Genomic DNA, 27,365 nt, shown 5'->3' on the forward strand with positions numbered 1-27,365 from the left:
GGGGAGAGAATGCGTTCATCATGGGTTTTGAAATGAATAACTGAATATATATAAAACGTAATGAGCCAGATCCTCAGCTGGTGTAAATTGGCATTGCTCTGAGGTAAGTGAAGATACAGATCCTCAGCTGATGCAAATCGGGGTACTAGGATTCTCCCTGAAATGTTACAAGGGTCAAAACAGTAAGATTTCTATACAGCCATTGAATGTTTTTAATCATTTAACATAGCAAATAATTGATATACTGTATTTGGTTTTTAGATGTGATTGGAAAACATCCTTGTAAGGTGGGTACAGTGAGGTCTTCATGCTCTTTTCAGTACAATTGGGACTTATAGGACATTCAGATCCGTTATTATTTGTTTATGTATTGCAAAAATCTTTCAGTTTTATAAATGCATCTCTCAGTGCAGCTGGGTGGAGGGCAGTCCCATTCCTTATGGGTTGCTTAGAGATCCACATCTTTGGTTTATGTATTTCCTTTGGCATTGTCTCACCTTCTTAGCAAAATGTTTAAGGAGTGATCAGCACAGCTGGTGACGAGTTAACAAGCCATCTGTATTAACAGGGTGGCAATTTTAGTGTGGCTTATAATTGTTTACAACTGTTGTACTGTGCACTAATGGCCTATTTTTTTTCAAAGATGCGAAGCACCTCTAGCTTCTATTAACTGCAATAGGATTTGTGGTGGTCAGGGACTCTGAATATCAAGGCACAAGTGTTTTGGCTCTTGGGGCTGGGAAAATTGAGTGCTGTATAAATTAAATTGATTAATGCTTCATTGGAATAAAAATATCTCCAGAGAGCACTGATCAGTATCGTGACCCCTATCTTCTCTGTGAAAAACTGCCATGTACAGAAATAGTATCTGTCAATAATTTTGTACATGAGGAAAATACATCCATATAATCTTCCTGATTCATTTCTCTTACATTCCTCTTCACTACAAGACAGTTTTCCCTCCATTTGGGGCCAAATCCTGCTTGCTTATCTCATCCAAATAGGCCCATTTATATCAGTGGGCCAAATTTATTGATACTAGGGATAAATGTGGCCCGGTGGAACTAATCACATGATCTGTTTTCCTCCTCCCTGCAGAAGGTAACGAAAGGTCATGAGAAAATATTGAAGGCTTACTCAGTATGAACACTATTTACCTTACTCCTCTTTAGCAGATCTCCTGCTCAAAGAGGTTTGAACTGGATGGTAACCCCTTTCCCCCTAAAGTTAGGTCCTCCATAGATCACCATTGCAGAACAATGCTAAGGATGCAATGTAGGATGCTGGGAACCATGGCTGTGGAGGGGAACAGTAACTGGCTGCTTCACCAGAGTTCTGGTTTTACTTCTTGAGTTCCAAACATTCAGTTCAAGGTTCACTGAATTGAGATCCAGCTCTGCGGGCACAAAAGAGATTCATGCTAAAGAGGCTTATGTACTTGTTGAAAGCTAGTTCTTTAATAGTCCTCTAGGCCTGTAGCCAGCTTAACAGATTCAGCTGGTTTAATTTCTAAAGGGAAAAGGGTGGGTTGTTTTATTTTGAGTACTGATAATTCAAAATAAAAAACTTACCTGCTTCTTGATATTTCAAAGCCATTCCAGCTGCTATGTCCATCTCCACTCTTGGTCACTAGGACTGTATATTTCCCCCCCGCCCCCGGGTTCTGTGTGAATCTGCAAGACATGTGGTTCTAAATTCTCCCTCGGTCACATGTGGCAGCTTCTTACGTTGTTTAAATCTTCGCTTACTGTATAGTAATCAAAACAAGCAACTTCCATTCTGAGCTTTATTTTAATTTTTATCCCTCTTTACTGTCTCCTAGAAATATCCCAGCCCCAGACTCAAGCAGCACTATTGCTTTCTTTTATGTACTATAAGAACTATATTAGACTCTGATCTTGCAAAGATTTATGCATGCGCTTAATTTTATGTACTGTGAACGCTCGCATTGCAGTCAGTGAGACTACTCACAGTGCATAAAATTAAGCACGTGTGAATTCTTTGCAGGAATGGGGCCCTACTTGTTATCCTCTGAAGCTGAGTGATGAACATAATTCCCAAAAGAATATTAAAAAATATGGCTGAGTGTAGAAAAGCCGGAAGCAATTCCATGGTGTGACGGGGTCCCCGGGGTGCAGCCTGGACTTTGGACTGCTGAGCCCTCCGGTCCCACCAGTCTGGGCTGCCTCTCACACTGACAGGCACTGCACTTACACAGCCATCCACAGGCAGGGACATTCCCAACTAAGTTACATGAATAATCTCCTAGCCACTCAAGAACCATCAATAGAGAGGCTCCAGCCAATTCCCCGCACCCCATAAATGTACCGTCTTGCACTGGTCAGAAGCCTGACCAGTGTTAGTTCGCCACTTCTTCATAGGAAAGTGGACATTCACCAGCCTTTGTTATCTGAGCTAAGATTCTCCATGCACTTCCACCAAAACACAATGTTTTAGGTAAAATATAAAACATTTATTAACTACAGAAAGACCGATTTTAAGTGATTATAAGTAGCAGGAACACAGATCAAAGTTGGTTACCTACGAAATAAAATCTAAATTTTAACTTCAACAGACTAAGCAAGATTTGAATCAAGCAGTAGCTCACCCTAACACATGGTACAAGCAGATTACAGTTCCTCAATACAGACTGGACACCCTTCCACCCTGGGACCACTCTTCCCCAGTTCAAAGTCCTTTTTTTTCCAGATGTTCTTACAGGTGTTGAGATGGGTGCAGGGGGGAAAAGGTGGTCAGGTCAAGTGATGTCACTTTCCCTCTCTTATATTTTTTCCAGCTGCTAGAAAGCTCATTGCTGTGATGTGTGTTACATACGCCATGGGGGCAGACTGCCTGCTCAAAGAAGCCTCTGGGATAATGGATTGTATACTGATGAGCCATTAATGACCATCTGGCTGGTGATGGCTACTCCTTTGTTGTGACTGAAAGGCTAGCCGTGGGCGTTTCCAACCTCACAATATATTTCGGTAATGCTCATATAGCAATCCTTCATAACTTCACGTACAATGATAGTACCTACAATTCAACAGGATATTATTGATCAACAGATCACGACTTACAAAATGATACCTCACATGGTGTACTTTGTACAAAATGACAGGTTTCAGAGTAGCAGCCGTGTTAGTCTGTATCCGCAAAAAGAACAGGAGTATGTGGCACCTTAGAGACTAACAAATTTATTTGAGCATAAGCTTTCGTGGGCTACAGCCCACTTCTTCGGATGCATAGAATGGAACATATATTTAGGAGATATATATACACATACAGAGAGCATGAAAAAGTGGGAGTTGTCTTACCAACTCTGAGAGGCCAATTAAGTAAGAGAAAAAAGTGATAATCAAGATAGTCCAGTACAGACAGTCTACAGCCAAGCTCTAAGATACAATTGCATTTGCTCGAATCCCTCAGACAGAGACAAGCAACTACAAGATCTCTATCAAGCATTCTTAAAACTACAATACCCACCCGCTGAAGTGAAAAAACAGATTGACAGAGCCAGACGAGTACCCAGAAGTCACCTCCTACAAGACAGGCCCAACAAAGAAAATAACAGAACACCACTAACTGTCACCTTCAGCCCCCAACTAAAACCTCTCCAGCGCATCATCAAAGATCTACAACCTATCCTGAAAGATGATCCCTCACTCTCACAAAGCTTGGGAGACAGACCTGTCCTCGCTTACAGACAACCGCCCAAACTGAAGCAAATACTCACCAGCAACCACACACCACTGAACAAAAACACTGACCCAGGAACCTATCCTTGTAACAAAGCCCGATGCCAACTCTGTCCACATATATATTCAAGTGACATCATCATAGGATCTAATCACATCAGCCATCCATCAGGGGTTCGTTCACCTGCACATCTACCAATGTGATATATGCCATCATGTGCCAGCAATGCCCCTCTGCCATGTACATTGGCCAAACCGGACAGTCTCTACGCAAAAGAATAAACAGACACAAATCTGATGTCAGGAATCATAACATTCAAAAACCAGTAGGAGAACACTTTAGCCTGTCTAGTCACTCAGTAACAGACCTGAGGGTGGCAATTTTGCAATAGAAAAGCTTCAAAAACAGACTCCAACGAGAAACTGCAGAACTTGAATTGATATGCAAACTAGATACAATCAACTTAGGCTTGAATAGAGACTGGAAATGGCTGAGCCATTACAAACATTGAATCTATCTCCCCATGTAAGTATTCTCACACTTCTTATCAAACTGTCTGTACTGGGCTATCTTGATTATCACTTCAAAAGTTTTTTTCTCTTACTTAATTGGCCTCTCAGAGTTGGTAAGACAACTCCCACCTTTTCATGCTCTCTGTATGTGTATATATATCTCCTCAATATATGTTCCATTCTATGCATCCGAAGAAGTGGGCTGTAGCCCACGAAAGCTTATGCTCAAATAAATTTGTTAGTCTCTAAGGTGCCACAAGTATTCCTTTTCTTTTTGTACAAAATATATCAGAATCATATCACAGTGGTGAATGTGGGGGTTCCAGGGTGCTACTTTGAGGTACAGAGTGTCCCAGAGGGACAAGCCATTAATCAGTCAAGATACAATTTACTAGTTGCCCGAATATGATACCTAAAGCGAAGGTTAGTCAGATAACAATATGGATGTGTAGGTGGGCTCTAGTTGAGCATGCATGCAAAAAGGAACTTTTTTTTTTCTATACCACATTTTAATGACCCGCTTCCTACAGGGGAAATTAATTCTGCGTCTCCTTATTCACCAGCAGTGGGTGAAATGTAATAGATTTGCATACACTAAATGACTACATTAGGCTGACCAGATAGCAAGTGTTAATAATCGGGACAGGAGGTGGGGGGTAATAGGTGCCTATGTGAGAAAAAGACCCAAAATTTGGGACATCTGGTCACCCTAGCCTACATAGAGAATTGTATGCCAGTTGATAACTGGCAATGAGCAGGAAACTAAATGATGGATCCATCTCTTAGTGGCTACACTGCTTGTTGGTGTCTTAGCAAATAGAAGAGTAACGCTGGGATTTTCAAAGGAGCCTTGAGGAATTAGGTACTAAATTCCATTGAAATTTATGTTCGTGTGCAAGTGTAAAAGGATTTAGGGCCCAGATCCACAAAGGGACACTTAACTTTTAGGCTCCTAGAAAATCACTGGAACAACCATTGGCTCCACAAAAATTGTTAAGTTTCTAGGGTCTCTATACGATGCATGGGGAAAGACAGGCCTAAGACTGGGATCTGCAAAAGCCAGCATGCTAGGCAGGGAGCCACCTAACCTAGCAAATGAGAGATGCTAGCAAAAGAGGTGTGTCCTAAGCCTTGTACCTCAGAGTTAGGTGCCTACCTCCAGGCTGCAGGGAGGTGCTTGCGATCTCCAGTTGGGAGCCCCTCTGCCAGGTTCAGAGGAAGGATTTGAACAGGGTCCTCCCAGGAGACTGCTCTGACCAGTGGGCGAGGGGATCGTCTGATGTGAGAGCTCCCCCAGTCTCTCCTGTTGCAGTTGTTCAGCTTTGGATAAGTACTTCGAGTCATTGGGCCAGAGAAAAAGAGTGCAAGTGTAAGAATTACTCTATGGCCTGGTGATTAGGGCACCTACCCTAATGGGAGATGACCGAGGCAAATCTCCCTGCTCCAATGTCAGTTAAGACATGCTACTTTTCTTACCCTTCACAGGACTTGCTGGTTTTGTTACCTACTGTCTTGTTGCAGGGGTAATTCTTTTCAGTATCTTCAGTCTCCGGGGTGTTTTGCTACTGCGTATTACAATCGACATCTAAGTGTTGCCATGGATTTCCTCCTCCATATTAATGGCATTACAAATGGTTCTGTGCCTACTGGAAAGTATTGTGTCATTTCCTTAACTGCTAGGGTTTTACATAAATCAAAACAAAGGATGAGGTTGCATCAGTTTTCAATTAGCTGCAAATAAAAATGTGGCAATTTGAATGCTCTGATGCCTCCCCATTTATTTCATATTAATTTTAATTAGAGGTGAGCCAAGGAGAACATGTTCAGATTCTGATTACTCTAGGTTTCAGGTATTGCATTTGAGGCCAAATCAGAGCTGGGGTTCAGGTCCAGCTTTGATAGCTCTGAAATCTCACAAGTTATTGGCCGAAAGTGGTGGGCATGCCAGGATATCAGCTATTCCCTGAGTTTTTGCCAGTTAGGGCTAAAATCTTATGAGTGACTGGCCTGGTGAGACGTGAGCTGCATCCAGACCAGAATTGCAAAACTCTTCTAGTTGGGATCTGAACCAAACTAAATCCACAGCAGCAGTTTCTGAACTGATTGACATTTAGTTCCCCTACCTGAAATTTGTTAGAGAGGTTCACAATCAAAAGTCTATTTTGGACTGTCTCTAATTTTTAATTACAGCAATTATTATGAATTCATAGGCTGTAGTCTCCTAAGGTCCAGGTTCCTTCATCTGAGTTATTGTAAGTCAACAGTAGCTAAACAGCATTTAATGACACTAGTTGTTACTAGAATTGCTTTCCCATTGAGTGCTTTCATCAGGCATGTACAATTATATTGTGCTGGCTACAGACAAAATTTACAAATGTTTACTGTCAGTATTGTTACACAGTAACTCTTTCTGCTGTTATGAGTCTCAGAGAAATTAATATCAATTCTAAGCAATGATAATAAGTCTTCAAATATATAATGAATACTTTTTAGCAGAATTTTTATACAATAGGGCAGCAGTGGAAATACACTCTGTCTTTATAGAAATGCTTTCAGAATTATGCCATTTTAAGATTTGGAAAAAGGACCCAGTGGTATCTGACAATTATTTCCCCAGTGTGGTCTCTATTAATTGCTGTTCCTGAGAGCAGTGAGGCATTAATACCAAATGACTAGCCTGCTGGGTCCCTGGGAAATATTAGTAAGTCAAATATTGCAAGAGATCTATCTTAGTCAGACTCTAAAAGCAACTTTCTCCCATTTGTTTTCTCATTATATGACACCAAAGTAAAGGGAGGCTTGCAAATTCCTCACTATAAATTACAGTAGGTATTCTAGTGTGTATGATACCGTGGACAAAATCATTAAAGGGTCATATAAATAACAATTCAACTACAACAAAGTTGATAACACACATTTCCATGATTATGTGTATATGGGGGGACAGGGGTGTGCGTGGCTAGGTAAATAACACTCCACCCCCCTGCCTAAAGATTCCGGATCTGCTGCAAAGCCCAGTGAAGTCTTTTAATTGATTTCATTGGGCTTTGAATCAGATCATGAGGAGTTAGCACAGTGCCATGGCTCAAGGGAGCAGTGGTTTTGAGAGGGGTCTCATGACTCCTCCATCTAGTGAGAACTGGAAGTATGAAGGAGCTGATCCAGTTGGTCTCTCAGAGAGGGTGGAGCTTGCATTGTGCTTTTGAATCCTGGCAGCTGGTTTGGAATGACTTTCCCATCTTGGAGGAGGTTGCCTGTCATTGCAGTGCTGCACTCTTAGCTGCTGCTCCTGTAAGGGAAGGGAAGGAACAGACAGTCCTGAATCAAAGGGTGCGTTCGCATGAGAATCTTAGAATCCCCACATGGACCAAGTAAGTAACTAAACTTTGATTCATTGGTTGGGCAGAGGAAGCCCCCCTTATCAAATGCTCAAACTAGGGAAAGTCTGCACTTGAATGCCTCAGATGCTGCTTTGCAAAAAAAAAAAACCCCTAGAAACCTCATTGGAGGCAAGAAATCTAGTAAACTGTTAGTGTAAGATAGTAAAGAAAAAGCCTTTTCTCTTTTTTGCAATACATAAACTTTTTTTGACCAGAAAAACTTGCGTTAATCCCTAGGAGATGATGTGGAATTCTTGTACTAAGCACAGGATTGTACTTGTTGTTCACAAATACTGGGGCTAGGGTGTTAAAAACAATAACTGGATAACTAGACATCTTCCTGTTGACTGTCAAATGTTATACAGTCTAATGGAAATCATTTGAATTTCAATGATATACAGTACATTTGATTTTAAATATTTGTCCTGAAGGAAAAAGATAGTCGAAAGTACTCAGGTCTAAAATAAGATCTTCCAGCATTGCAACAGGTATTAATTAAACTAACTAGTAACTTTAATTTGCACTGATTTAAGTGTAAAGAAATATACATGCAGGAAGACTTTTCTTCCATTTTGGCTAGGGGCGGGGCAGGGCAGGGAGGGCGAGCTGAAATTATCACAACAAATTCTGCTCATTGGACACTGGTGTGATTCTGCTGAGGTCAGTAGAGTTGCAAACTCTACAATGTTACTCAACAATGTAGCCACAAGCCCAAATAATATTTTCTGGGCTTATGAGGTTGGGACAATCAATATTTAGCAAAGGGGTATTAAGATGCAGCTTTAAAGATTCAAAAAGTTTATACTGTAGAATAATTTTTTCATTGAGTGACATACCTCTGCATCTCACCCTTTAGACTGAGATGTTTCGGATCCAATAAGCATTGTTTCCCCATCTCTGTCAATTCAAATACAAATGAAAAAAACAGTATTGTTGTCAAGGCCACCCTTTATGGAGGAGGAGTATGTTGCTTCTGCAGCAAATACCATATGGCAAGGGGAGTTTGCCTTATTATGATTGAGGAAACAGTAGTGCTAAAGAATCTGGGCAAGTGTTGGGAATCTTTAAAGAGTGTAGCCTGAGGGTCATTCTATCCAAATTAATTGATTAATCGCCGTTAACTCACGCTATTAACTCAAAAAATTAATCATGATTAATTGCAGTTTTAATCGCACTGTTAAACAATAGACTACCAATTGAAATGTATTAAATATTTTGGATGTTTTTCTACATTTTCAGATATATTGATTTCAATTAGAACACAGAATACAAAGTGTACAGTGCTCGCTTTATATTATTTTTGATTACAAATATTTGCACTGTAAAAATGATAAACAAAAGAAATTGTATTTTTCTATTCCCCTCATACAGGTACCATAGTGCAATCTCTTTATTGTGAAAGTGCAATTTACAAATGTAGATTGGGGGGGGGGGTATATAACTGCACTCAAAAACAAAACAATGTAAAACTTTAGAGCCTCCAGTCCACTCAGTCCTACTTCTTCGCTAAGACAAACAAGTTTGTTTACATTTACGGGAGATACTGCTGCTCGCTTCTTATTTACAATGTCACCTGAAAGTGAGAACAGGCATTGCAAGGTATTTACGTGCCAGATATGCTAAACATTCATATGCCCCTTCATGCTTCGGCCACCATTCCAGAGGACATGCTTCCATGCTGATGAGGCTCATTAAAAAAATAATGCATTAATTAAATTTGTGACTGAACTCCTTGGGGGAGAATTGTATGTCTCCTGCTCTGTTTTACCCACATTCTGCCATATATTTAGTGTTATGGCAATCTCAGATAATGACTAAGCACTTGTTGTTTGATGTAAGAACACTTTCACTGCAGATTTGACAAAACGCAAAGAAGGTACCAATGTGATATTTCTAAAGATAGCTACAGCATTCGACTCAAGGTTTAAGAATCTGAAGTGCCTTCCAAAATCTGAGAGGGATGAGGTGTGGAGCATGCTTTCAGGAGTCTTAAAAGAGCAACACTCCGATGCAGAAACTACAGAACCCGAACCACCACAAAAGAAAATCAACCTTCTGCTTTTGGCATCTGACTCAAATGATGAAAGAGAACATGCGTCGGACTGCACTGCTTTGGGTTGTTGTTGAGAAGAACCTGTCATCAGCATGGACACATGTCCCCTCGATTGGTGATTTAAAGCATGAAGGGACATATGAATCTTTAGAGCATCTGGCATGTAAATTTCTTGCAACGCCGGCTACAACAGTACCATGCGAACGCCTGTTCTCACTTTCAGGTGACATAAACAAGAAGCAAGCAGCATTATCTCCTGCAAATGTAAACAGATTGGTTTGAGCAATTGGCTGAACAAGAAGTAGACTTGTAGACTCTAAAATTTTATGTTTTGAATGCAGGTTTTTTTTTTATATAATTCTACATTTGTAAGTTCAATTTTTATAATGAAGAGATTGCACTACAGTATTTGTATTAGGTGAATTGAAAAATACTATTTCTTTTGTTTTTTACATTGCAAATATTTGTAATCAACATTAAATATAAAGTGAGCACTGTACACTTTGTATTCCATGTTGTAATTGAAATCAATATATTTGAAAAATGTAGAAAATATCAAAAATATTTAAATGGTATTTTATTATAGTTTAACAGCGCAATTAATCATGATTAATTTTTTATTATGAGATTAATAGCGATTAATTTTTTTTATCGCTTCACAGCGTTAATCCAAATAAGAGCTTACTTACATTTGCTAGTTCATAGCTATAACTAACAGTCTTTAGTGCACCTCAGACAATTGGGCGTCTGATTTCAGATACTCTTTTGTGCTTGGATATAGATATAATGATGAGAAGTTTTACATGGATGCTAGACATGCAAATTTTAGTCTCCTGAACTCTATGGGACTTCTGGCCTCCAGAACAGGGATTAAATCTATGAAGTAATTATAGGAATATTGTCATCGTGTAACCAAATTGGACATTCAGTAAAATTTAAATTGCATCTTGGACGTACCATGGGACTGATTCTGCTCTCAAACTGGAGTTATACCCATTAACTCCATTGACTTCACTGGAGTTACAGTTTAGACCAGTGTAAGAATGACATACCTGATATTAAATATAAACTAATAGTGCAGTTATAGTCTACATTTTGATTAATAATGTATGTAAAGTAGAAGGCAGATCCTCTGGTCTGGCCAAGCTATGCTCAATACAAGATTGGAAATAGCTTTACACTATCTTTGTAGCCTCCAGGTATGCGGTGGGGGAGCAATATTTGGTGGTCCAGAACCACAGTGTAAACTAGAGAAGTGTATGGGTTGCTCTAACTTATGCCAGCTACCTACAGCAACTGAGGGGAGATTCTGGGTGTTGGAGATCACTGTGGTGTAGCATGATGCTATCATAGAATCATAGAATATCACGGTTGGAAGGGACCTCAGGAGGTCATCTAGTCCAACCCCCTGCTCAAAGCAGGACCAATTCCCAACTAAATCATCCCAGCCAGGGCTTTGTCAAGCCGGGCCTTAAAAACCTCCAAGGAAGGAGATTCCACCACCTCCCTAGGTAACGCATTTCAGTGCTTCACCACCCTCCTAGTGAAATAGTGTTTCCTAATATCCAACCTAGACCTCCCCCACTGCAACTGGAGACCATTGCTCCTTGTTCTGTCATCTGCCACCACTGAGAACAGCCGAGCTCCATCCTCTTTGGAACCTCCCTTCAGGTAGTTGAAAGCAGCTATCAAATCCCCCCTCATTCTTCTCTTCTGGAGACTAAACAATCCCAGTTCCCTCAGCCTCTCCTCATAAGTCATGTGCTCCAGACCCCTAATCATTTTTGTTGCCCTCCGCTGGACTCCCAGCACAGCACAGTATAAACTATTAAAAAAAAATGCCTCAAATGGGCATACTTGTAGTAGCTTACTTTAAATTAAGCATTATAGTGATCCACCAACTGATGGCACTGTTGAGTACTAAGCTATTGTCCTGCGACAATAATCCGTGTGCGAATCCAGGTCCAGAAAAAACTCTGGGATTTACCTTTTTATAGACTGTATTTGTGACACTGGAAATGAGAATGATAAATTTGAGATTTAAAAATGTGAAGAATATTTGAGTGATTGTCAGAATAATGTTGGCTCATTGATATAGTTTTGCTTTCATGTGGTGCTACTTTAAGATATGCTTACTGGAATTTTTTAGCCATAATTGATCTATTAAAGATGGTAATAGGGCATCTTTTATACAGTTAGCTGCATAGAATGGTTTAGAGGATTCAGCTAAGGGGTTCTTACCACAAGTGAAAATAGTGAATATTTTCAAAGTTACATGAATGGATTATCGCCCCTTATAAGAACTATAAAAGGGATTATCTCCCTGCCTTATTCAACAGCTTTTTCATGTACTGAGTTCAAGTACGGAACATTTGGAATATTCGAATAATCGAAGTGAGTATTAGTTATTACCAGAGCCTGGCAGGTAATTCAAGCCACTGAACCATCTATAGATGGAGAGTAAATGTACACTACTGCAGAAGGCATCTTCACCTAAACCAGCACATGCTCCAGAGATTTGAGACATTATGCTCAGTTATGGCCACCTCAGGACATCTGATCTATATTTATTCCCTCCTGATAGTTAACTAGCCTTTTCTCTTTAATCTGGTCCATTTCTCTTCTCTTCTTACTGGCACATATTTTTACTCTTCCCCCCTCACCCCGCTTCCTTTCTCCTGCCTCATCTCTCCCTTCATAAGAATAATTTAGAAATCAAGTGAAAACTTTGAAGCTTCAACTTCAATATAAAATAAATTGTAACATCAATGTTTTCATATTAGTAGAGTCTTGCATACCTGAATGGTGAAGGCAAGGTAGACAGAGTTCACCAGCACTTCTAAATGCCAGTAAGGTATTTATTGCAGTAGGCACACACCAGAAAACTTTCATTTACTATGTAGTGTTCCCTCTAATTTTTTATGTCCGTGTGCGGAATGAATTTTGTTATGTGCACCATTATGGAGGTAATGTGTGACACAGCACCTCCATATTGGTGCACATAACAAAAGTCATGTGGTGGGTGTGGGGTCGAGGTGTTCGGAGTGTGGGAGGGGGCTCAGGGCTGGCACAGAGGGATGGGAGGGGTGCAGGCTCTGGGGTGTGGCCAGGGATGAGGGGTTTGGGGGTGCAGGCTGTCCAGGGGCTGCGGCGGGGAGAGAGGACTCCCCCCTGACCCCCAGCCCTCTCTCACCACAACAGCTTGGGCCCAGGGGAGAGGTGCTTCCCTCTGGCGGCAGCTCCGGCAGGGCTGAGCTGGGCTGAGGGAGGGGCTCCTCTTCCTTCCAGCTCCCGGTGGGCCTGGGCCGGGCTGGTGGAGGGGCTCCTCTCCCCCGGCAGCAGGAAGTCCGGGGCAGGTCCGCGCTGCGGGAGAGGCATCTCTCCCCACTGCAGCCCTGAGCCCTGCGTGGGGCTTAATGGGAAGCTGCACAGCTGCTTAGAGGGAACTTACTGTCAGTGGTTTATATGACAGGAATTTGTTCCATGAAAGTGCGCCAATTGCAGGCAATGGAACAGGGGACAAAATAGAATCACAGAGGAGTGATTCGAACAGCATCAATTTGATCTTGTTGTGAGAGCAAGGTAACTTGTTGAGAGAGCATGGTGCCTTTCACAAGGACAAGGACACACGAGAGATTCGAGTTCTGTTTGTCCTGGTTGTATGAGCAAAAGTGGAAGATCTTCCACAGGGGATACATTACCCATCTCTCTCTCTCTCTCTCTCTCACACACACACACGCAACCACTGCTTTTCCCACATATCCAGATGCTGCTGCTGTCTGAGTTATTTCGACGTTGTAAGTGTGGGCTATGTTCCAAAAGCAGGGCTGCTTACCCAAACGTAGTTAAGGACAGGGTCATTGCCAAGCCACTTTGGGATGCAATATCAAGATTGACTGTTCCAAGAGCCACGCCAGATAAGATCTGCAGCACAATAATACTAAAATCATATGTAATCAGAAATAGGGACCAATGACTGAGTTAGCCAAGAAACTATAGATTCTGAATATGAAAAATGAGAAACTGAGAAATTCTTTATCCTCATTAGTGAGGATGGGAAAGATATGTGATTTCAAATTACACGCCTAAAATCTCCATTCAAATCATGGTTTTTAAACCATGAAAACATGTAAGTATAACCAGGAAAATATTATGCAACACTCTCCCTAAAATTTTACTTACTGCATCTGCAAGTTAGTGTATTCAAGAATTCCAGCAATCCTGCCATTGAATTGTTCAGATGGCTGAGTTGATTCATGTATTGGAATGCAGAGTGTGCAGGTCTAATTTCCCATTTGTTTGTGTTACCGCCATCAATATGGAATCCTCCACGATGCTTTGCAGCGTATTTTAGACTGAGTTACTAATATAGTTATAACTCCTTTCATCACAAAGGATTTGAAAATCTTTACAAACTTCACAAAGACAGGTATCACTAAACTTGCCCCTGAAATATAGTCCTTTCTGAGGAGGAATACAGGAGCTGTTTAACAGCGCTCATTAGCAGGATGCAACTGTTTCAGTCACGAGGTGAAGGGGGACTGTCTGTCCTCCTCTCAAGCCTACTTTTTGAATGTAATATATGTAAAGTACCTTTTGTTGAAGTACCTAGGCACTTATTTTAGCTATATGAAACTACAGAGGAAACTTTCAGGTTAGCAGAAAGTAATTGCCCAAGTGGGAATTTAGCAGGACACTGGGGTTATGTTGGGTCATGGGATCTTGAATGACCACCAGTAATCAAGAATCCTACATGTACCTAATACATTAAATGATTTTAATATTTGGATTTTCCCTGGAGTATTTACTGTAGCAGCTGGAATGAATCCAATTGAAAATAATTTCCCCTAGGAGTCATGTGGAAACCTTGCCTATTGCGGTATATTTTATAATGTATCATTCATCAGCGGATGGTGCTAACGACATTCTGCTTACTGTATTTGCAATCTCATGGACCTCTTAACATTGCTCTTATATAATGGGAATGTATTATATGCAAGAATAAATAACGCCATACAGGTCAAATTTTAAATGAAAACACCATACTCTTCTGGAAGGTAAAGGACACAGCTTTGAGTTTTCTAAAACCAATCAACAACTTATAAAATCTAGACATTTCACACAATAACATGTAGCAAAGAGCCCAGCGCAACAGTTCAGTCTCCTAAGGACGTAGTTGGCTTTCGTTCAGCTGAAGTCATTGGACTCAACAGAGGGCTGTTTGCGAAATTTAATGGCCTGTGATATGCAGGTCAGACTGGATGATCTGATGGTCCCTTCTGGCCTTAAACTGTGTTACTAGGCTACAAAGCAATCATGTGTGCAATAATAATCCACTCTCCTGAGACCTGTCTGAAGGGGCAGTTAGGTTCTCTCCGTCCTGTACAGCACGCCAGGAGTACTACCCGTCCCTTAACATACAGGCTTCTGTCCTGTGCTAGGGGAGGCTTCACCCTTTGCTTCCAAGTCAAGACTTGCCCTTATTGTTGGAAATCTACCCTAAAATAAACAAAACAAGGTCTAGTGCCCCAGTACACCCTGCTCTTGGTGGTGATCCCAATGCTGAAGTTCAACCTGATCACTAATTCCTCCCTTAGATGTCCCTCAAGGAATGGTTTCTGATGTTAGGTGCAAACATTAAAAGCAATGGCTGCAGCTGAGAAAGCTTGACCTTCCCCACTGCATAGGTTGCAAAGCTCTCCTCCATTTCCCCACCCCTTTAACACCTTTTCTAGTTTGTTGTCCAGTGCTTGCTTGCATAGGTGGTTACGGCATTGCTCACAAACTTATTGGGAGGGTTGTTTCAAAATTACGGGACCACAGACAGTTTAATCAGAAAGCCAGTCAGGTTCCCTTCTTAGTTACACTGGCACCAATCTGCAAACTTGGCCAGATAACCTTATTAAGACTGACTGCTCTTCTGTAAGCATCAGAAAATGTAAGTAACATAGCTGTGCAATGCTATCTCTACTCCTTAAGAATTGCTTGGCAATGAGTTCCCCTTCCTTTGTGGTCGGTTAGTGAAAACCTGCTGATTTACACATTGATTTTAAAACCATGATCAATATGGTGTTGAAGAAATACTGCTTGAGATAAAGGGACAATCCACACTTTAGGATGTAACCTCAGCCTGTTGCTCCACTTTGTTAACTGATCCAGCACGTGCTGTGGTTTTGTAACATGGATCTAAATTGCCAGAATAATGTAATTAGACACTATGTTAAAAAGAATCAGAACTCTGTATGGGTGGCCAGAGGCCAGGGATACATTCCTAGATAGGAAGATATTTCCAAACGGAAATACAGAGTGAATGTTTAATTATTGTAGTAGAACCTAAAGGCCCGAATCTGGGATCTGAAAATAACTTGGTTTTAGTATTTTTTTCATGAAGGATTATTTTTATTAAATACACGCAGGGACTATTGACAAACGGACAAACCCCTTATCCATAGGAGGAGCTCTCCCTAAAAATCTGTACACTCGCTCCATTGTCCTCCTTCAAGGCAGCTCTGCTCTGATGCCTATAAAACACTAGACAATGGCTGGGCTTTGGGCTGACAAGACCGTTTATTTCACCGAATATAATTTGTTTCATTGTCATCCTGTCTTCCCTACCCTCATCCTGCTTGGTTTGTTTTCTCTCGCTGTACGCTAAGGCTGCAAGCTCTTTCTTTGGGACAGGGTCTAGCTATTTATTATATGTGTAGCTTTCAGCACACGTACTATTAAAAATTACTTACTAAAAGCTGCTAAATATGTTCTCTAGAGCATATTCAGCATGAAGTGGCAGAGAACTTGAGAGATAATGAGCTTGACCTTGAATACATCATGTACAATGACTCCCAGGAAGAAACACTATATCGTTTTCTATTAATTTCAGTGCATACATTGTTTGTTAAATACTTGCCCCCCCCCCCAACGGGAACAGAATCCTTTCCAATAATCAGCCAACAGTTACAAAGACTGAACAGGGGGCAGAGGGCATGAGACAAAAGGGTGCTCAGCTTCCTTTACCATTTACCTTTACCTTTACCTTTGTCTCTCAAAGCCCAACCACTGGTGCAGCCTTAAATTGTGCTCTGGCAATTTAAAGGGACACCATTAACCATTTAGATCTTCTCCCTCCCAACTAATTTACTTGGGGTATTTTCCCCTCATAATTTCAAAGCGAAGGTGGGTTCCCTTGTGAGCTTGCTTGCCTCAGTAAATATGAGGCAGTTATTTAAAACACAGGCTGTGACTTCTTGTATATTCAACACACAAACAAATCTCCCTCACACCAGTGCAGCTCCATCAACTTTGATGGAGTTGCTCCTGATTCTCACCCTGTGGGAGAGGAATCCGGCCCAGATTTCTGGAGCCATTGATTATGGGATGGGGGATATGGCCTTTTGTACCAAAGATCACAGCTTTGTACATAAAAGAAAAAAGCAAGGAGATTCGTCAATGCTAATGTGCAGCAGAACCACAGGGCCTCATCCTCAGCTGCTATAAGTAGGCATTACGCCATTGAAGGCAATGAAAATGCACTGACTTACACCCACTAAAAATCTATCCCTCCAGCTGCTGGCAGATAGGGTCCTGAGACTCCTGACCGGAGCTGAACTGGTAGGGTGCTTCATCTGTACAAGACAGGAAGCAGGACACCCCCCTGTGTCACATAAGGCACAGCTCCATGTGGGTTCCCTGCACCTAGGGATTTTGAGGGGCTGAGGCCAGAGCCAATGTATATGGGGTTCTCCAAAATAAATTGCTGAGAAGTGGAATGGAGTGGGAGCAGCAGCCTTTGGGGCTATTCCAGCCTTGAGGCAGCAGTAGCAGCCATGCAGCAGCTCTTCCACATTCACTACCTGTCATACCTGCCTTCATAGTCTCTATACATGAGGCTGTCACTCTATGTACCATTTGACACTTCCAACAGAATTTGTATTCAGAAAGATCCCAATTCAATGACTTGTCTCTGTTTTGTGTATGAATGAGCCCCACTGCACTGATCCACTGAGGACGGAGATAATATGCCAGGGCAACCCTCCTCTTCATATTGCCAAAGACAAAACAATTCCTGAATTCGAAGGGAGTGATCTGGCGGCTGCTAGGTGTCGCTTCCTATTACTGTGACAGGTCACGTGACTTGTCAACTCTTCTGGCTCCCTATATGTGCACTGATCTCCTTACAGAAGGAAGCAGATAAGTTGAGGGTCTCTTTTCCCCTCTCTTTCCTTTGATTTTAGTGCTGAAGAAATATCAGTTTTAAAAAAACTCCATTGCTAGAGTCTGTAGAGGCCAGACCTACAACATGTGACAATTGCCAAGGTAGGTCAATGCCTGACAACTTTGACAGTGTCCCTTTAAGTAGCTGAGGATCTACACCTAAAAGGATTTTTCCTCTTGTTCTTTCTTGTCTTCCCTCCCCATCTGTACTCCAGGGAAAATATTCAGCCCTTCTGGTAACAGAGAATTGCATAATTATGTAGGATACCCCAGTTCCGGACTGGGCCAATGAGTGAGCATTTGCTGTGGAGGAGATTCTTCTTCCTCTGCAGTGGAAGGGTCCTAATCACTCTGCAGCAGGGTCATGCCTGCACTGGTGCCAGCACAGGACACAACGGAGGTATTTTGGGGCTCCCCTGTTCAGGGACTGCACAGATGGTGCAGCCTTTGGAGCAGGCTAGGGCGGTCCTTGGAGCTTCCCTAAGTTGAGCCCCTGCTTCACTGACCCTTGTGGAGCCTACTGGGGTTCAGAACTGCCAAGTTGTGAGAACACCCCAGGCATGTGTCTCGCACCCTCTGCCTTCATTGGCTCATTTCTGCTCTTCCCCTGAACGCCCCTTGCAGCTGGGAGTGCTGCAGAAGTAGAGCAGAGATAGCCGTGCGAGCATAGCACATGGCCATTGGGCTTCCCTGTACCGGACGTATTTCCCAGGGGGACGTAGGCCTGCCCTATAGCCCCTTTGAGGCAAGGGGTCCTAGAACAGTGACGAAATGATGCCCTTCTGGCCTGATTCTCCTCTCAATGGTCAGGGATGGCTCTGGCTTTTTTGCCGCCCCAGGCAAAAAAGCCTCTGGCCGCCCCCCCCCCCACTCTCCCCCCGGCTGGGGCTTGGCTCTCCCCCCGGCGGCCAGAGTGCAGGGCGGCGAGCCCCGGCAGGGGCTCGCCACTCTCCCACTGGGGGGAGGGCGCGGGGGGGGGAGGGCGGCCAGAGCGCCGGGGGGAGGGCGGCGAGCCCGGCTGTGGCCCCGCTCTCCCCGGCGGCCGGAGCGCCGCGCCGCCCCCCTCCAGGTGCCGCCCCAAGCACCAGCTTGGGTGCCTGGTGCCTGGAGCCGGCCCTGTCAATGATGTAAATGAGGAGTAACTTCATTGAAATCAGTCGTGTAAAACTGAGGGAAGTGAGGGAAATCAGATCCAGGCTTCTTTGCTAGAATTGTACTGGCCAGTCCACACAGCAGCACATTCCCTGTGCAGCTAAAACCTATAACCCTGTGATCAATTACGCAGCATAAAGCATCTGTACGTGATCTGTCTCCCACTGTTAAGAGTTGAAACGTAAAGACCTGAGTCCTAGGAGCCTGTTGCAGTGTACATATTCTGCATATTTTTGAGCACCATCTACTGGTACATTATCATAATCTAACCATTTACATCTCTATTGCTCTGTCTTAGGTTTCTTCTCCTTAACCCAATTCTTCTGTAACTCTCAAGAAGACAGTGGACTTGAAGGTGGCCTCCTGGCCAGCTGAGGATCCCTCCTGCATAGCAGTGCCTCCATTAGCATAGAATCAGCACTTTGACAGCCCCCTCCTTGCTTCTGCAGCCTATATTCACATGAATAATCCCATTGACTTCACTGGCATTGCTCACATGTGTAAGAGCTGAAGGATCAGGCCCCAGGCAGAAGTTAGCCATTTGAAATGTACACACAAGCAGGCTGATCTGTTGCTGTCTGCAAAGAGTATAACCTTGGGAGCCCAAAGTTGACATATAATATGGTCAGGGACACAGTGGAAGCGCTTGGCTGTAAAGATCCAGGAGTAAGTTAAAGGCAGGCCTGATAAAGATCAAATGACTCAACAGTTCACTAAAGAAAATGTCTTCACCACCACTCCCACCCTCCAGGAAACAAGTAAACCTCAGACTTAGCACATATGTGGCACTTTACATCTTCAAAAAATAATTAATTAGGTGAATTTAAATGGACTAATTAAGTAAAATATCATACACGAGGGATGGCAACACACACAGGCCTAGTCACAACAACACGTGCAAATACATGGGAATGGAATGGATAATTGTTAGCAGCCAGACCAGAAGGATGTTACGTGCCATAGATGCGTTGCTGGAAGTGCCGTCTTTCAGATGAGATGTAAACTCTAGGAGCCTGATTCCACCTCCTACTGATGCAGAGATGTGGGACCAAGGGGAGGCATCTTACCCTTGCACTTACCCTGTCAGAGAGTAGTTGAGGGTTGCACCCCCATTGCCTTAGCATCATGGGCTTTGCAGCAGCCAAGGAATAGCCAAGCCACTGAAATGCCCTGGCCATGGCTCCATCCACCCTGGAACTCCTCCTGCACTAGGGTTGCCTACATTGATGAGCTATTTCAGGGGGAGAGGTGTTGTGCAGCTGTTTTGCAGCCACTTTGACAGCATAGTGGGTGTAGAGTGGCCATGGGACGCTGATAAATCAGACACTAGATCATAGTATCTTGCATTAAAGTTCTCATGGATCGATCCATAAGACCAGAGATGTAAGTCTTGGCACCCTGGCCAAAACTCCAACTTGAGTGAATTCATTCTACGTACCAACCCCCTCCCCCCCCTGCAGTTTCAGCTGGATGAGGTACACCAGTTCTGAAGGATTGGGTATTGCTGCTGTGTTTTGCTTCAGCAGCCACTGCATTTTAATGGTGGACAATATGCTCACTAGGCATATTAGTCTATAAACTCCTTTGGGACCGAAGGAATTAAATTAATGCAAAATATTAAAATACAAATACTAGGAAAATGTAACAGGGGAAGTTTGCACCAACCTGTGATAATACTTTAAATTCCTTGAGATCAAAAACCCATTTAGCAGGCACTATTTCCCACTATTCACAAAGCCTTGCTGAAATCTGCAGCTGGATAAACCTGAACTCCTATAAGGGGTTGCTGGTAGGAATAAGGAAGGATTTTGAAAAAAATTGCCTCCTCTATAGCATCCCCACTGTCAAGGGCTTCTGCCTTCACATTGTTCATTCAGCAGGCAGCGATAGTGTCCTTTTAGGCTCCTGAGGGCTGATTAATGCCCAAATGGTCAAGGGGGCACAGAACATGCACTTTCACCTGCCAGTGACCTGAAGATTGTACCCCAGCCTATTGGACACAGATCAGGCCACGATGAGCCACACTCGAGAAAGAGATCTTGGAGTCATCGTGGATAGTTCTCTGACAACACCTGCTCAGTGTGCAGTGGCAGTCGAAAAAGTGAACAATGTGAGGAACAATTAGGAAAGGGATAGATAATGCCACTATATTAATCGGTGGTATACCCACACCTTGAATACTGCATGCAGTTCTTGTCGCCCTATCTCAGAAAAGATATATTAGAATTGGAAAAAGTAGTGAGAAGGCCAACAAAAAATGATTAATGGTATGGAACAGCTTCTATATGAGGAGAGGTTAAAAAGACTGGGACTATTCAGCTTAGAAAAGAGATGATTTGGGGGGAGGGATATGATAGAGGTCTATAAAATCCTGAATGGTGTAGAGAAAGAGAATAGAGAAGTGTTATTTATCCCTTCACATAACACAAGAACCAGGAGTCACCAATGAAATTAATAAGCAGCAGGTTTAAAACAAACAAAAGGAAGTTGTTCTTCACTTAACGCACAGTCAACCTCTGGAACGCATTCACAGGGGATGTTGTGAAGGCCAAAACTATAACCAGGTTCAAAAAAGAATTCGACAAGTTCTTGGACGGTAGGTCCGTCAATGACTATTAGCCAGGATGGTCAGGGATGCAACTTTATGCTCTGGATTTCCCTAAACTTCTGACTACCAGAAGCTAAGACTGGACAATGGGGGATGGATCACTCAATAAATTGCCCTATTCTGTTCATTCCCTCTGAAGCATCTGGCACCAGCCTCTGTCAGAAGACAGGATACTGGGCTTGATGGACCATTAGTCTGACCCAGTATGACTGTTCTTATGTTCACATTCCTAACCTTCAGGCTTGATTATTGCACCTCATTACGTAGAAATGAAGCCAAAGAGCCTGAAAAAGCTCCCGGTGGTACAAAGCACAATAGCCCATTGGCTGAGCAGCATGGGATGCATAAACACATAACTTTGGTGCTCTGCTCCTTGCACTTGTTCCCCAAAACATGTGGAGTCCAGTTCAAGGTCTGTCTCTTGATATTCAAAGCTCACTGTTAGATCGGCCCTAGCTAACTGGGAAATCACCTCTGCTACTGCAGCCAGGACCTCCCATGACAGGAGCTATCTTCCACCCAAACAATGAAACTGTTGACCAATCAGGGGAAAGCTCAAGAGCACAGGAACTAGAACTTTCACAGGAACTGGACCTAGACTCTGGAACTCACTGCTACAAGAGATTAGAATGCACCACATCAAAACTAAATGCAAAACTCAGCTCTTTGACTCGGCTTCCTTTCAATTTGTTCTTCAGATACATACAAAAACCAACACACAAACTAATCAGGTCATTTCTCCTGCAGGCTGGGAAAGAAGAAATGGAGAGATTGCTAATTTTATTTCTATTTTACTTACGACAGCACAGTAATCAGGGGCCCACAGATGTCAGCACCTTGAGGTAGAGGTGGGAGAAAAATTACAGGCTTCCTGAAAGATGTTGGCTCACAAAGTAAAAAGAAAAAGCCTGCAGCTTTAAATAGCTGCTGCTAAATTCTTATAGTCATTTTAAAAAACTCTGCATCTCTGTAATGACTATGAAGTGTGGAATATTCAATGCTTCTCTTGCTGACGGAAGTGACGCATCCTTTTGCAGAGTGCACACTGCCACTTTAAGTTATCATGTGATTATCACCAGTGCTAAGCATATTTGAAATGGAAAAAATCCATGCACGTTAAAGGCATCTCTTCTAGCAGTCAGCTGATTACCGTGCCTCAGTCTCTCTGCCTTTGTAAGTAAGGGTCTGGTTTCAAGCAGAGCCCGGGGGCTTTCGATACATGTTTCAGACACAGAACATTCTAAATATACACCGTTCCTCTTGCTGTGATGCTAATTACGCTTTTTGCTCTGTGCCATTCTTTTGTAGCTGTGACTTCTTTCTTCTTTTTTGTAGACAGCTCTGTTTCTGGGTCAGCATAGCAGTATGTTTATAAAAGGTAAAGAGAGAACTGCCTTTCCTTGCCTTCGTTCCCTTAGAAGTATGGCAAATGTTATGGCCTATGTCTGTTAATCCTGTCGCATTAACTCATTCTTTTCCTTTGGCTCCTGCAGAATTTGCCCTTTCAATCTTTGAAAAGATGCAAGCACAGGAAATCCTGAGGAGCCTGCGACTGCCCGAGTTTGACGACTTCAGCCAGTTTTTCCACAGCTTGCCAGCTACCACCTTAGTTGGCATTGGTGCCTTTGCAGCTGTGATCGCATACTGGTTTGCTAGCCGGCCAAAGGCTTTGAAGCCACCATGTGACCTCTTGATGCAGTCAGAAGAAGTTGAGGTAAGGCTAGCATTATTTATACCCTTCACCCAATAAAAAATTAACCCTTATGAATGCAGAGGTTTGGCTGGGCTGGCTAGATTCCATGGGCTGCATCACCACGGCCGGGTCCCTTGTACAGTAATTCACACCCATGCAGAGTGCTACTAAATCAGAAGCGTACCTTTTTACGCCCCCTTTGCATGGGTGTGCATGGCTGCAAGGCTGTTGAGAATCAGGCCTTAGCTATTTGTGGTGGGTGCTGTATTGTTCCATCCTGGACAATGGTTCACAGTCTGTTACACCACGGATTAATTTGACCCACTTTGTTCCTTCCTTTTAAACTCCTGGAAAACTAACATCCAAGCCATGAATTTAATCCCTACGGAATTCCTCCAGTTTTAGCCTGGCTTAACCATGAAGCACTGAAAAATTACATACAAGCCGCTAAAAAAACAAGGTTTACTGTTCCCACAGATGGTAATTATAATCTCACATACCACTGTGCAATGCTAACTCTGTAATGGTGGCTGCTGTATGCTCAGTGATACTGTAAAAAATTATGCTTTAACCCAAACCTGAGGCTGAGTATTTATTCATCTTGATGCTGTTAAGGAGCCTTGAGGTCTAAAGAAACTACCCCATGTTAAAGTGCGAGAACTTCCAAGAAAAGCATCTCCAGTCGAACTCGTATTCAAAATTGAGACATATCATAAGAATCTAAAGGTTAATGACAGGTTTGTCCGTCTAGCAGGTTCCCCTTTAAGAGAACTTCACTGTACTTACTTATAAAAAAAAAATAGGCAAAAGTTTACATTTCCCATGGAAGCATTTTCTTCTGATTAGAACCAGGACTCTGGGGTTCTTTCCACAGCCATGTTTCTGACTCACTGTATGACCTGGGGCAAGTCACTTAACTGCGTTCTGCTTCAGTTTAAACCAGGGGTCTCAAACATGTGGCCCGCCAAGTTCCCCGCACCCCCAGAGTTATTTCGTGCGGCGGCCAAGCTCCCCTCACCCACCGCCCCCCTTCCTCCCCCAGCGCACTGTGTCCCCGTGCCTCTGCCTACCTCCAGGTGCTTCCTGCTGCCAAACAGCTGTTTGGTGGCACTTAGCGCTTTCCAGGAGGGAGGGGGAAGAGTGGGGAGCTGCGCGCTCAGGGGAGGAGGCAGAGAAGAAGCGGGACGGGGCGGGGATTTGGGGAAGGGTTTGGAATCGGGGCAGGGAGGGGGCGGAGTTGGGGTGGGGACTTTGGGGAAGGGGTTGGAATGGGGGCAGGGAAGGGACAGGGCCTCATGGAAGGGGTGGAGTGGGGGCAGGGCCGAGGGCAGAGGGGGGGCTTTTATATCTTTATATGAAAAGGTGTCAGTGATGCAGCCCTCAGGCCAATGTACTAGTCCTCATGTGGCCCTCGTGGTGATTTGAGTTTGAGATCCCTGGTTTAAACCCTTGTACCATATAGTGAGTAAAACCTGCCTAACTTACTCAGGTGTTGTGCAAATAATTAGTATTTGGAAAGTACTGTTCAAAAAGCAGGTTATAGTTGTTATGAAATTGACATGGCAAACGAATAATATTCCCATGAGATTCCCTATCTAAAATATCTGCTACCCTGTATTTTTATTTTATATGTACTCACTGATGGAAGGAGAGAGAAATTGGATGTTGTAAGGATTAATCCAGGGTTATCCACACTAGTAATCACCAGATGAGAGGAACAACCTCATTGAAGACACTATGTGTGTTGAGCTGATTTGCATCACCTGAGTCCTTGAGGGCTTTAATAGGAATCTGAGTCATGTGGAAACTTAATCACTGATGCAGCAACATCTTTTCTCTATCGAAGGCTATCATTAGGCAACAGCACAGGAAAGCAAAAAAGACCAAAAGGCGAGGTGGGTGACAAAAAAATCCAAAGAGTCCACTTTTGCTGAACATACTGGGAAGTGTATTATTTAATGGGGAAACCGCCTTATCTTCCCAAGAGCTTGGCCTGTCTGTGGACCTGAGATGGTATTTATTTGTGAATCAGGAAGGCTAGTAAACTTCCCTAGAGTAACAGAAGCACGAGCCATACTAAGGCCTACCTCCTGATCACGTTGTAGCCAATGGCAAAACTTCCACTGTTTTCAGTGGAGCCCAAACCCACAAGCTGCCTTGCATCTTTGTCAGTGCCTCTCTGAAAGAGGGAGTGAAGTAGAGCCACATAGTAGCAAATCCACTATTCCCATGTTGTTCTAACTACCTCTCCCTGCATGTAACTCTATGCAGGCAACTCCCAGGAACCTAGACGCCACAGTACACCAGTGGATGAACACTATCTGCCTGGGCTCCCCCAAACTTGCTCCTAACCCTGCTGCATCTACTGACCGCTGTGCCCACCAAGTCTGGGGGTCAGCATTTGCCCCTTGGTGCAATTTAATGTTCCCTTTTTTAAAGGGTGCAATATTGCACTTATAGAAGAGAGATCACCTCTATCTTTGGATGGCAAACTTCAGCGCCACTACGTTTTTTTCACCTTTCCCACTGCAGAACAGAGCTACTGTGATGAACCTGCATTAAACTCCACTTTTTACACTATTATCAATATCCCTCAGGCTCTCCAGCTATGAATTCTTGGCTACAAGCAGGTGTCCTTTTTGCTTTTTTTTTCATTAGTAGTAAAATGAGCTTTCAGAAATATTTTTCCCTATGCCATCTACAGATTTATAGCAATCCGTCTTCAAAAGTCTTTGGAAAACATGAACTACCTCCAAGAGAATCATGCAATGTCATGTATTTTTTGTGGGAGTTGTCCCAACGTTGTTCTGAAAGCAGTTTTCACACAGGAGGTCAGACTAGATGATCTGGTGATCCTTTCTGGCTTTAGATAATGACCACGTTACATGAATTCTAAAGTTCATTACACAAATTCTTTTGGGACTTTAAACTCCTCTGAGTGGTGTCATAGGAAGGTAATGATTCTACTAGGGCTATTCATTTTTACTGCACTAGTTAAAATAACCAAGCAAACAAAAGCAGTGGTGGCCAGCGATAGCATGCTGAGGTACCTTTTTCTTGTATGAGGGTGGAATTTGAATCAGACTGTTTCTTTGAACTTTTGGGATCAAATTCAGTTTGGGGGTAACAGGTGCACCTCCATTTGGAGTCAGTAGGAGCTATGTGCTCTTATGCCAGGACTGAATTTGACAGATAGGTGCAAACTATGGTCCTGGTCCTTCAGGCACCTACGCGTGTACTTAATGTTACTATCATGAGTAGTTCCGCTGACTTCAGTGGCACTGCTCATGGTAGTAAAGCTAAGCACATCTGTAAGTGTTTGCAGGATCAAGGCCTTTATATTCAATTATTTGAGTTGGTCAAAACATTTTTTTAAATGAAAAACAGCTTTTGCCCAAAAGAAAAGTTTTCATGGAAAAAAATAGTTAAAATGGGGGGTAGGGGGCTTTGTTTGTTTTTGTATAAAGAAAAGTTGGGTTTTGCTAACTGAACATTTTTACTGTAAACTAAAAAATATTTGACTTTTGGTTGTTAATTGAAAAACTGAAATTTCATGAGGGAAATTTCCTGAAAACAAACAAAATCATTAAAATTTCCCACAAAAAACAACTAGCCTGTTTTGATCAGCACTAAAATCAGTTACATAGTTCTATTAAGATTTTTTTTTAAAGATACCTATTCCAGAAAGACTGGATTATTTTCTGTCCCATAGTTATTGTCAATGCTGTTTTGAAGTCCAAAATCAAGTACAAGAATAAAAAGATGTTCTGCCTTCTGTAAGCTTCATAGATGCTAGAATAGTTATTAGTGTAGAATAGGTAAATAGAACCTCTCAAAACTTCAGTTTGGCTTTATTGATTTTTGTCAGAGTTACTATTTTGTACTTTGTGTGTTCACTAGCTATAGCAACGCTCCTTGTGGGAGTTGGTCTTGAATTCAACACTATCCAATGGCTGAAAGTATCAGAGGGGTGGCCGTGTTAGTCTGGATCTGTAAAAAGCAACAGAGAGTCCTGTGGCACCTTTAAGACTAACAGATGTATTGGAGCATAAGCTTT

The 27,365-nt window shown here is 42.7% G+C and overlaps 1 protein-coding gene across 5 annotated transcripts in view; it reads left to right on the top strand.

The window, feature by feature from the left end:
• Positions 1-27,365, top strand: part of ACSL6 (acyl-CoA synthetase long chain family member 6) — a 124,462-nt gene that overhangs the window by 38,347 nt on the left and 58,750 nt on the right. For 2 of the 5 annotated variants that reach the window (XM_024213346.3, XM_024213345.3), the window contains exon 2: positions 23,109-23,329. In XM_024213346.3, coding sequence (XP_024069114.1) covers positions 23,109-23,329 — 221 coding nt within the window. Of the gene's footprint in view, positions 1-7,521; positions 7,583-22,924; positions 22,994-23,091; positions 23,330-27,365 lie in introns of those variants that run through there. The other 3 variants (XM_026659495.2, XM_024213344.3, XM_024213343.3) reach the window with 3 other exon arrangements.

Source organism: Terrapene carolina, unplaced genomic scaffold (assembly GCF_002925995.2).
Source record: "Terrapene carolina triunguis isolate 2854851 unplaced genomic scaffold, T_m_triunguis-2.0 Scaffold629, whole genome shotgun sequence".
In the NCBI taxonomy this organism is placed as follows: Eukaryota; Metazoa; Chordata; order Testudines; family Emydidae; genus Terrapene; species Terrapene triunguis.